Source organism: Chelon labrosus (genome assembly GCF_963514085.1).
Source record: "Chelon labrosus genome assembly, chromosome: 12".
NCBI lineage: Eukaryota > Metazoa > Chordata > Actinopteri > Mugiliformes > Mugilidae > Chelon > Chelon labrosus.
Window position 1 is genome coordinate 24,277,687 of NC_140345.1, and position 11,429 is coordinate 24,289,115.

General features: G+C 41.5%; 1 protein-coding gene across 1 annotated transcript; it reads left to right on the forward strand.

Annotated features, from left to right (window-relative positions):
* Positions 1 to 118: 118 nt before the first annotated feature.
* Positions 119 to 8,003, forward strand: abhd5a (abhydrolase domain containing 5, lysophosphatidic acid acyltransferase a; the record flags this gene model as incomplete). The annotated part of the gene is made up of 8 exons (XM_084557669.1): positions 119 to 150; positions 709 to 789; positions 2,121 to 2,206; positions 2,999 to 3,374; positions 3,711 to 3,865; positions 3,988 to 4,099; positions 4,650 to 4,836; positions 5,371 to 8,003. 8 exons carry the CDS (start codon positions 119 to 121, stop codon positions 5,458 to 5,460), a joined length of 1,119 nt encoding a protein of 372 aa, XP_084413795.1. The 3' UTR covers positions 5,461 to 8,003.
* Positions 8,004 to 11,429: the final 3,426 nt, after the last annotated feature.

Below are 11,429 nucleotides of genomic sequence, written 5' to 3' on the forward strand. Positions count from 1 at the left end.
TGCAGAGAACTGCCGCCCGGCTGTGGGAATTACGTGAACCAACAAATCACGCGCCTCCACTCAGAGTGGCTTTACGTCAGCGGAGCCACGTGACCCGAGACGAGGATGTTGTTGCAGTATGGCCGAGCAAGCGGTGACAGAAAACAGAGGGTGAGTAAAACAGACCCCGTGCCCCTTGTTTGTCAACGTATGTATCCCCGCAGCACTGCGAGTATAATTGAGCGTCTCTTGAGTGTTGCTATGACGACGACAGCGTGAAGGTCCGTGTTGTTCCGGTTACGTCTGCAGGTTGTTTTTAACGCTCTTGAGCTGTCAGTGACAACAAAGTTGCTGAGGTAAACATCGCAGCAGTTGGGACACTAAGTCCATTTACTGCAAAAGGTCGCTTAAAGACACTTTTTTATTTTAATCGTAATGTAATAAAAGATTTGATTGGACAATTTGGTTCCCCGCACTAAAAAAGAACATGACACTTGGAGGAAAAACACACACACAACTTAAATATCTTTAATATCTTGTACTGTAATTCCTCCTGTTTCTGTGTGATGAAGCTACTGCTACAGAATTTCCCACGGGATAAATAAAGTATCTATTTATCTATCTATCTAACTATCTATAAAGTAGGCTAACACCCTCTTGTAACTGTGCTCTCCTTGGTCAGTGTCCCTTGCCCTCTCTCCTTATAGTTTCATTTTGTTCTGGCTCAAGGGTTGTTCAGCGAGTGCTGTCTGTCGTTGGTGCAAACAGCCTGGCCAGCAGCATGTGGGGCTACGTGGACACCACATTAAGGTAAAAAGCTGGTCCGTTGTCACCCACACACCTCATCGTCGATACATCATGAGATCTGTCACTGAAGGAAATGCCACAAAAAAAAGGGGAAATGCAAGAATCTGACAAGTCCGGAAGCCATTATTATGACCCAGCAAAACAAAACAGTCTGTTATGTTATGGTGAGGTAGAGGCCCAGACGTAGGACAGGAGGGGTAGACAGGAGCAGGAAACAAAAGAACTTTAAGCTGCAGGGTAGGCAGGTAAAATCCAAAACATAAATCCAAAAAACTAGTGAAAGCTAATACCTGGAACTAGGGGGTTGGAAACAAACACTGGGAAACAAACGGGTTGCTCAACAGAGGTACAGCACAGGGGTAAATCCACAGACAACGCACACACGGGGTGAGGGGTTGACGAGACAAAGGTGAAACTAACGAGAGACAAACACACAGGAAGACACGAAGGGGAGACAAAGACAAAAAAGTGAAGCAAGACGACATACGCTAAGGAATAAGCTTACAAAATAAAAAGAGGAAACACAAGACAAACAAGGTTATGGATTTAAAAGCTCACACCATGACACAGTCCTGTAGTGATGGACAGAAGAGATAAACTCTCACAGCTTTGCACAAACATTGCACATTTGAATTGTGAATGAATGAGAGGGTTAGTCACGGACTCGGCGGGGAAACCATGTGAAAGCAACTTATTTGATTGTGTGTGTGTGTGTGTGGACAGAAGAAAATGGAGCAATGTGTTAAAGGACCGGTGAAAGCAGTGAGATCTAGTGGTGAGGTTGCAGATTGCAGCAGAATACGCCCGTCTCACCTCTCCCATTCGAAGCGTGTAGCAGAAGTTGTGGTGGCTGTCACTCTCTTGAGCAAGCCTCTTGTTTTGTAAGACCTGGGCTTCTGTAGAATCACGGCGGCACATTTATTCATTTATTCCCCATGCAGGAACTTATATTTTTTGGTGTATTGCCACACAGGGATTTTCACAATTCTGTGGGATTTTTTTGTGGGAGTGCGTAGTTTTATTTAGATGGCTCATAAAATCACAGCCTCTAATGTTCTGTCACCTAAACCACACTGTGTCATCACAGCCTGATGGATATCTCTTACACTTTTTGCACAATGAATTTTGATTATCCAAATTCTGAACTTCTGTTTTGCAAGCGTAAATTAGTAGAAACCAAAATCCTGCAACCGAACCATATAATTTGTAAAGTGCAGCATACTAAATAAGAAATGCTAGAAGTTCAGTCATGCTTTTATCCTTCTTTATTGTTATGCAGCATTGAGACAGCAAATATATTTGTACAGTTGAGTTTTTTCCTCCTGTGTGTGTAGGTGGTGTTGGATCCCCGACTGGCTGCCATCATGGTGTCCCACCTCTCAGAGCCAGCTCCAGGTGTCAGAGGACAGGATGCTGCGATGTAAGGATCCGCATTATATTGTATTAATTAAATATATACCACTTAATGCAGTATGAGCACAAAGTCTAACCACAAACAAAGACGTCATTAAACATACTGGAATGAAAACAGTGTTTGTAAGTACTTATCTTGACTTTTTTCATGCTTCTGCATGAGCAGCTGTGGCTGGAGGCATTAGGATTTCAGGCTGTGAATTCATTATGTCACGGACGCCCTGATGGATTTCTTTCAAATTGGTTATATATTCACCTGGTCTCAAGGATACACTGATTAGATTTTTGTGGTTCATCGCTGAGGTCAGGATGGGTAGGGTAGGAGCAAAAAACGAACCGATGATGGTGATACTTCATGTTTGTTGAGATACTGAATTGGTGATGCAAATCTCGCGTGGCCATGTTTAAAATGTTGTGATTGATCGATTTTGGGGCAGTGTTGAAGAATGAATATGCAGCATCCACATTTTAGATTTGTAGGTCTTTCTGTAAATCAAGTGTCTGCAGCTGTGGGGTCAAAAAGTCTGAGACTACATTATTTATTTGTGATGATGGAAACATTTCCTCCACAGTCACCTGAATATTTATGTAGCCCTCGAAGAGTGAGAGGCATTCTTAACATCACAAGAAGTTCTTTGCAACACAACCAGATCAAGGTGGATTAAAAAGGGTTATCAGGTTTGAACTGACTTATCGAGTCTATGCAACTAGTTGTCATTAAAGCAAAAGGAGGATGAAGGAGAATGTGTTTTCTAATGTCCTTGTCTTCCAATTAGCTGGATTTTTGTCTTCTTTCCAGGTGTCAACGCTGCCTTTACCAAACAGTTCGTCCCCATCTCCAACGGCAACGTGCTGTGGACCCTGACCTTTTGCCGCGACAGTGTTAAAGACAAAACCCCTATGGTTCTGCTCCACGGGTTCGGAGGCGGCGTCGGCCTTTGGGCTCAGAATCTGGAAGCGCTCTCCCAGTGTCGGCCCCTCTTCGCTCTGGACCTGCTGGGTTTTGGCCAGAGCACCAGACCCCTGTTCTCCACGGACGCCCAGGGAGCAGAGGATCAGTTTGTGGAGTCTATAGAACAGTGGAGGGACAAAATGGGTCTGGAGTCCATGATCATGCTTGGTCACAACCTGGGAGGATACCTGTCTGTATCATATGCTATTAGATATCCAGGCAGGTGGGTGCAGTTTGTGGGATTCTTCTTACGGATCTGTTGTCATGTGGTACAGATCTTGTTGATGTGGGCTAATATTTTACAATTATTTAAAAAAAATAATATGTAAAGCAAATTAGTTAGTTGTAACATCAAAATTAAGATATAATCGATATGAGTTGCATCGATAGTAAATGTCAACCTGAGCAGTTTACACACTGAGCTGGTTATGTACACAGTTCTACAATTCAAACGATGTTTATAAAGGGTAACTTGGGTTGAGCTGTTGGTCACACCACTGCTCACTGAGCACATTAAGCGTATTGAAGTATACGTTTTTGCATTGTGTCTGTCATACAGAGTGAAGCATATCATCCTGGTAGAGCCCTGGGGTTTCCCTGAGTGTCTGGACACGGCAGAAGCTGATCGCCCCATCCCAGTGTGGATCAAAGCTCTTGGCGCCATGTTCAGGCCCTTCAACCCCCTGGCTGGCCTGCGACTGGTGGGACCACTGGGTAAGACTGGAGCATTGAAGATACGTTCTTGCGTGTCCTCCAATGCTGCCCGCTGTTAGTAATCATGCAAAACGTAATAAAGCAGCTTTGTCTCTTAATGGCTGCATGCTGACTCTTTGCAGGTCCCACTCTGGTCCAGACCCTGAGACCTGACTTCAAGAAGAAGTTCTCCTCCATGTTCAGTGACAACACTGTGTCAGAATACATCTACCACCTCAACGTGCAATCCCCCAGGTCTGTCTGACACAGCTTCTCTCAGTTTCTGTTTCCCTGTAGAGTGGAAGTATGTCTGTGATTTGTTCATCCAAGTCAGGGCATATGCAGAAAACAAGCTGAAACAAGGGCAATTGTTGGGTTTCTTGAAGAGACGTCACCTCTCATCCAAGTTGCTTCTTCAGTTCTGCAGGACTGGTGGGGGGTTGAGGTTTTAATTGGAACATCTGTGAGTGTCGCCCACCTGAAACTCACATGACTGGGGTCTGGTAACAGCCAGATACTTGTTCATGAGTTACCATGCTTCACTTTGGGAACAGTAGTAGGCAAAATTAAATAAATTCAAGGTTCATTACTAACAGACCCACAGATGTTCCATATAAAACCCCAACTCCCCAAGTATAAACCCAGGGAATCTGTTGTTTCAGCCTGTGTTTTTATGACTGATATCACTGATCTTTAGTTTATTCATTACTTTTGCTGCAGTCATTTGAGTTTTTCTACGTATGTCATGCCTTGTCATCAACACTTCCCATCCTATCCCCACTAATTGTGTGTTGTACTGTCACAGTGGAGAAACGGCCTTTAAGACTATGACCGGTCCCTGCGGATGGGCCAAGAGGCCGATGCTGCAGAGGATGGACCGGCTGCAGCCCGACATCCCCATCACCATCGTCTACGGATCCCGCTCCAGCATAGACAGCAACACAGGCAGCACCATCAAAGAGATGAGAACGCAGTCTCATGTGGAGATCATAGTAAGTTAGTGGACTTCCTACACCAACATCATCAGCATCACCAACAAATACACTCTGCTCAGCTGTCATGGAGTTTGCTGAGGTTAAGTTGGTAACGTGACAACAAGTTATTGGACACGAGGGGGTTTTCAGATGAAGAAGACTGACACGTGCAGTTATAGGCAAGAATGTGGACCTTGAATTTATTTTGCCTACTAGTATTCCTAAAATGAAGCCCTGTGTATTTTAATACTCAAAAGAGCAAATCTTTTGTGATAGCTGTAATTGCAGCGAATGGGAATTCTATAAAGAATGAAATTACGGTTCTGATTTGAAGTCTAGGGAAGGCCGTGAAGTGGTGTTTGGGGAAGCATATATTTTTAGAGTCCTCCATCCGCACCCCGAGCACCTTCTACTGCTCCAAGTATGCTCCAATGGATGACCTTAAATGCAGAGAGCAAATTCCTTTCCAAACTCTATACGTGACAAAGCTGCCTAGATTTGACCTTTGACCTAATCGCCTGCTTCACCTCTGCTTCTTGATCCTTCCTGCAGTCAATCCGTGGAGCCGGACACTACGTATACGCTGACCAGCCAGAGGACTTCAACCGCAGAGTTTTGCAAGTGTGTGAAGAAGTGGACTGAGTGCAGCGTCGTACTGCCTTATTGAACTGTAGAGAAAAAAGGACAACACAGATGGGACCACGACTTCATCAGCCGGTGTGGAACTTAGGATCTCACTTGTCCGCGGAACAAATAAGTAGTGTTTGTACATAAAAAAAAAATATTCCACAGCAAGCGGTAATCTGAGTTTGATCATATGCATCGGGACGTGCTTTAGTTCACGTTGCATTTTGTGACCAGTGATTCTGTCATATGCTTGGTTAATGCAGGCTCTGGGCTACCACCATTTTCCACTATTTAATGATATCAGCCATCATCAAATGCAGTGAGAAAAAGAGGCATTTTTAATTATTCTATTCTGTTCTCATTACAATTACTGTCCTTGAGCTAAACATGCAAAAATAGCTTCTAAAGAAATCATTTTTTTAATACACTGGTATCAAAGTCATTTTTCTATATGATGCTAATGCAGACAGAAAGTATGGAGCATCACAACATCAGCACCAGGACGAGGTTTTGAATTAATCTGCTGCCAATAATAACCTGTTCTTTTGTATGGGCTCTTCATTCAAACTCAAATGTTCATTTCAGTTGAACTGATTGTGAATATTAGTGTAAACCCTGTTGTACACTCTAAATACGATACTCAGCACTTTTATAAGTGTACGGTGCCATAGATTGTCTGCTGAGCAGCAATCGTACGTACATTATTACTGCTACAATGACCACATATGTGATGTGTGCCTTTGTTTGGGGATTGTTGTTGTTTTGGAGGGCTTTTTCCCTCACGAAAACCTCCAATGACGCTGTTAACACTGAAACTATATTTACACCTCCCGTAAATCCATGAGCTCTGTGGGAAAAAATCCAGAGAAAGGCTTTTCCTTATACAGCAAAGATTGTCCTGAGGAAATGCTCTCATATCTTGGGCGCCGGGGGTCAGCCTCGCATCTTCAAGCCAAAGGACTGTGACGAGATGGTGTGCACGGTGAACGAGCCGATGGAACGCTTCTCACCCAGCAACAAACTCTGGATGGTATTGAAGATGGATGACAGCGTAGCAGGTCTAGAGACGATCTCACCTGCGGCCTAATGTGGGGCAACACCAACCTCTCCAGCACCTTCATCTCATGGGATGTAAGGGCCAGAAACTAAATCTTGGGCACAGGAGCTAGGCAGGAGGTTTTCCAGTTTATTTCAGAGTCAAAATCATAAATATGTGCTCTGTTTACAGTAGGCTAGTATCTTTAATAGGAACAACTATACATCCACTTACAATCGACCTGCTGATTTTTCTTTTTCTTGTTTGGTGTAATTTAATTCAATGTAATTTAATGGGTTAAAAACATCTGGCTAAGTAAACCACACATGACTTTGAGTTGTTAATTTGATGACTTCAGACTTGTCTTGAGAAAATGGAGAATGACTTGCAATTCGATGGTTGCTATTACTAGTAGCAATTCATTACTAATAGCAACTAATTACTAATAGCAACCATCAGATATACAAAGCTTATCAAGGACCACTCAGCTCCACTAAATATCTAAATTTAGTTTCACTATTTGATTAACGTATTTTTTGGACATGATATAAATGTTATGGTGATGTGAAGAACTCTAGCGGTTGGCATGGTAACTGGTGGTCACCATTATGTCACATCCTGTTTCTAAAGCGTCAAATAACCAACTAAAACGAAACTTGTCCAAAAAAAGTGACACTTGAACATGCATCAGCATTGTATTAACTACCTAAAATGACAGAAATCAACATGGATAAAAAATAAATAAATTATTTGACGTGTATTTTATTTTAGTGTTTTAGTTTGTCCCATCCGCTAACATGGAGGGGGTGGATCTTATGACCCATACCGCAGCCAGACACCAGGGGGAGCTCTACTTGCTTTGTCTTCACTTCCGCCGTCCATCTTTATACAGTTGTACGGGTGAGACTAGTAGTAGTACTAGGTTTTAAAAATGTCACCGATATAAGTTGCTCTTTTTGTATGGGATGCCCTGAAGATGTCTTTCATTCGTTTTGGTCTTGCCCTTTTTCCACCCGTTTCTGGGTAGATGTCTGTAATTTGATTTCCCTTTCTATTGACCCAGATTTTTCCCTTTGTTTTGAAAATCTACTGTTTGGCTTCACTGACTTTCCATTTACCAAATTTAGACAATATTACATCATTAATTTTATTATCCTTTTAGCCAAATGGCATATTCATAAATGTCGATACACAAATCAAAAACCTTTTTTTTCTTACATTTAAGAACGAAGTCAAACAGTATATTAAAACTATTGAAAAATCTAATAACATAAAAGCTATCAAGACCTTGAATCTATGTGCTCTCGACAATGTCTTTTTATAATCTGTTAAAAATGCCTTTATGTATGTAACCCTCTGGCGGTAGTCTTTGTTGCTGTATCGAATTGTATTGTTTTGCACAATTCTTAATAAAAATAAATATATATACTAGGGATACCCCTGCACAGATACTGTGTCACACTGACGCTGTCAGTGTAACCAAGCTTAAAATGAGGCTGTACCTGGCATATACCTCACAATCCTTATGTCACCATTAGAAAAAAATCATTATAAATTCTATAACTAATTAACAACTAAGTTTTGGCTTTTAATTAACTGAATACATTTTTATTAAAGTCAATGTTTAAATTTTTTTGTGTGAAATATTATTTGAGCCTAACTGTATACAGTATAACCTCAACATGAAAGTTTTGAGACACCACTCAGGATTTTACAGAATTTCAAGATTTTATGTATTCATTCATCTTCTGTAACCGCTTATTGCTGTTAAGGGTCATTCACACTCACACTCACACCTACGGCCAATTTAGAATCACAAATGAACCAAATTAGATTAGATTAGATTAGATTAGATTCAATTTTATTGTCATTACATATGTACAGGTAGAGCAACGAAATGCAGTTTAGCATCTAACCAGAAGTGCAATAGGCATAAGTATGGTACAGGTTGTTTTTACAGCATATGGACAATATTTACAGATCAGAACCTATGTACAGGTGAGACCATATATACAGGTTAATGAGCAGGATATACATAATGATTGAATTAGATACTATGAACATATTATACAGATGGATTTGTTCATTAAATGTGAGTAGACTATAAACAGGAACTATAGCATAACATAATTTACAATAGAGGGGATGGGGAGATGATGAATTAGGCGATACAAAAACAGATAACGTGAGCAATTTACAGTGCAAAAATAAACAATAAGTAGTAGCTATCTAAGTTACTAAACTAGTGCAATATTCGGTACATAGTACTGTGCAAACAGATTATATAAAGTGAGCATGTGCAGAGTAGTCCAATAGTGCAGTGGTGATGGTGTAAAAGTCTTTGGTCAGTGAGGGAATGAGGAGTTAAGGGGTGTGAGTGAATTACATATGTGTAGGAAGTGGTATGAGCATGTCTTTGAACGGTGGGAGGAAGCCGGTGTACCAGGAGAGAACCCACGCAGACACAGGGAGAACATGCAAACTCCACACAGAAAGGCCCAGTCGGCCCATGGATTCGAACCCGGGACCTTCTTGCTGTGAGGCATCAGTGCTAACCACCTCGCCACTGTGCCGCCCGATTTTACTTACGTATTTATTTCTTTTTCTTTGTTTGTGTTTTTGATGTTATATTTCACATTGTTTTGCTAATTTGATGTCCTTTTTATGTAAAGTGTCTTTGAGTATCTTGAAAAGCGCTTTTAAATAAAATGTATTATTATTATTATTATTTGTTTGGGGTTTTTTTTGTTTTTTTTTCTGGGAAGAAACCGGAGTACCCGGGGTAAACCCACAACACGCGACTTGTCATGGTTTAGAGTTTTGTTTCGTGTAACCATGTTTGGTTTTTCCTTTCCGTCTGTTTCCGTCTCTTTTTGTTTCCATCTAACAGCATATGAAGCACTTAAACATCCTGGAAAAGAATTTGGAAATTCTCTTTATAAACTTCTTCTTAGTTTTAACTTCAACAAAATGGGATTTGTTTGTGGTTGGGGGGTTTTCACACACGTCAACTTCCATGGTGCCATCTATGTCTCTTTTAGGTGGTTGTCTCTTTTCAATGACAGCTTCAGCAGTTATGTCTTCTGCATAACCTGAACAACTGGTGGTTGCACCACTTGCTTGTATTTGATTCTCAGTGGTCTCAGTTTGTCCTTCCACTGAATCTGAAAAGTCAGAGCTAGTAACAGATACAATCTCCAATCTCTCCTCTTCTTCTTTGGTATATGTTAAATTTTTTGGAACTGTAGTCTTCTTCACCTGGCAGTTTGTCACAGTTGCCTTTGTTGAGGTTGTAAAATATCTGTCACTAGAGTTATTGGTTATGAAAGGGTGGTTTAGAGCTGTACTGGGGGTGATTCGTTTTTTTGGATTCATGTGCAGCATTTTCTTGAGGAGACTTAAAAACTCCTGTATATCCTCATCTTTGTCAATCACTACACGTCTCTTTGTCAGGTCATCAAGACTGGAGAAAGCGCTGTAAAAGGGTTTTCTCCGCTTTGCTTGTAATCTTGTTGCTCTGTTGTATTCGGCTGGAGTATTCAGCCTCCAGTCAGAGCCAGGGGAGTTGGGTAAAGTAAAAAAGTTTTTTGTACGTTTTCCTGAATTCAGCATATCGTCTTCAGGCTGACCCAACATCTGGGTAAAGGTCCTCATGGCCTGGTATTCACAATGCGTTGGACAAAAATGTGAGGCATCAGTGCTAACCACCTCGCCACTGTGCCGCCCGATTTTACTTACGTATTTATTTATTTTTCTTTGTTTGAGGTTTATTTTGTTTTTTTTCTGGGAAGAAACCGGAGTACCCGGGGTAAACCCACAACACGCGACTTGTCATGGTTTAGAGTTTTGTTTCGTGTAACCATGTTTGGTTTTTCCTTTCCGTCTGTTTCCGTCTCTTTTTGTTTCCATCTAACAGCATATGAAGCACTTAAACAGCCTGGAAAAGAATTTGGAAATTCTCTTTATAAACTTCTTCTTAGTTTTCACTTCAACAAAATGGGATTTGTTTGTGGTTGGGGGGTTTTCACACACGTCAACTTCCATGGTGCCATCTATGCCTCTTTTAGGTGGTTGTCTCTTTTCAATGACAGCTTCAGCAGTTATGTCTTCTGCATAACCTGAACAACTGGTGGTTGCACCACTTGCTTGTATTTGATTCTCAGTGGTCTCAGTTTGTCCTTCCACTGAATCTGAAAAGTCAGAGCTAGTAACGGATACAATCTCCAATCTCTCTTCTTCTTCTTTGGTATATGTTAAATTTTTTGGAACGGAGGTCTTCTTCCCCTGGCAGTTTGTCACAGTTGCCTTTGTTGAGGTTGTAAAATATCTGTCACTAGAGTTATTGGTTATGAAAGGGTGGTTTAGAGCTGTACTGGGGGTGATTCGTTTTTTTGGATTCATGTGCAGCATTTTCTTGAGGAGACTTAAAAACTCCTGTATATCCTCATCTTTGTCAATCACTACACGTCTCTTTGTCAGGTCATCAAGACTGGAGAAAGCGCTGTAAAAGGGTTTTCTCCGCTTTGCTTGTAATCTTGTTGCTCTGTTGTATTCGGCTGGAGTATTCAGCCTCCAGTCAGAGCCAGGGGAGTTGGGTAAAGTAAAAAAGTTTTTTGTACGTTTTCCTGAATTCAGCATATCATCTTCGGGCTGACCCAACATCTGGGTTAAGGTCCTCATGGCCTGGTATTCACAATGCGTTGGACAAAAATGCATGCCGATGTACAAGAAGGCCAAAACACTGCCGAGAGACCACATGTCCACTGCTTCATCTAATCGGAGTCCCAGCATGACTTCAGGGGCCCTGTAACCAAGGGCCTGAATAGGTCCACACGCCATTGTGGATGTCTTCATGGCCAAACCAAAATCAATCAATTTTACCTTTAAGGGCTGTAGCTGACGGTTGACGAGCATTATGTTGTCTGGCTTTATATCACTGTGTATCAGA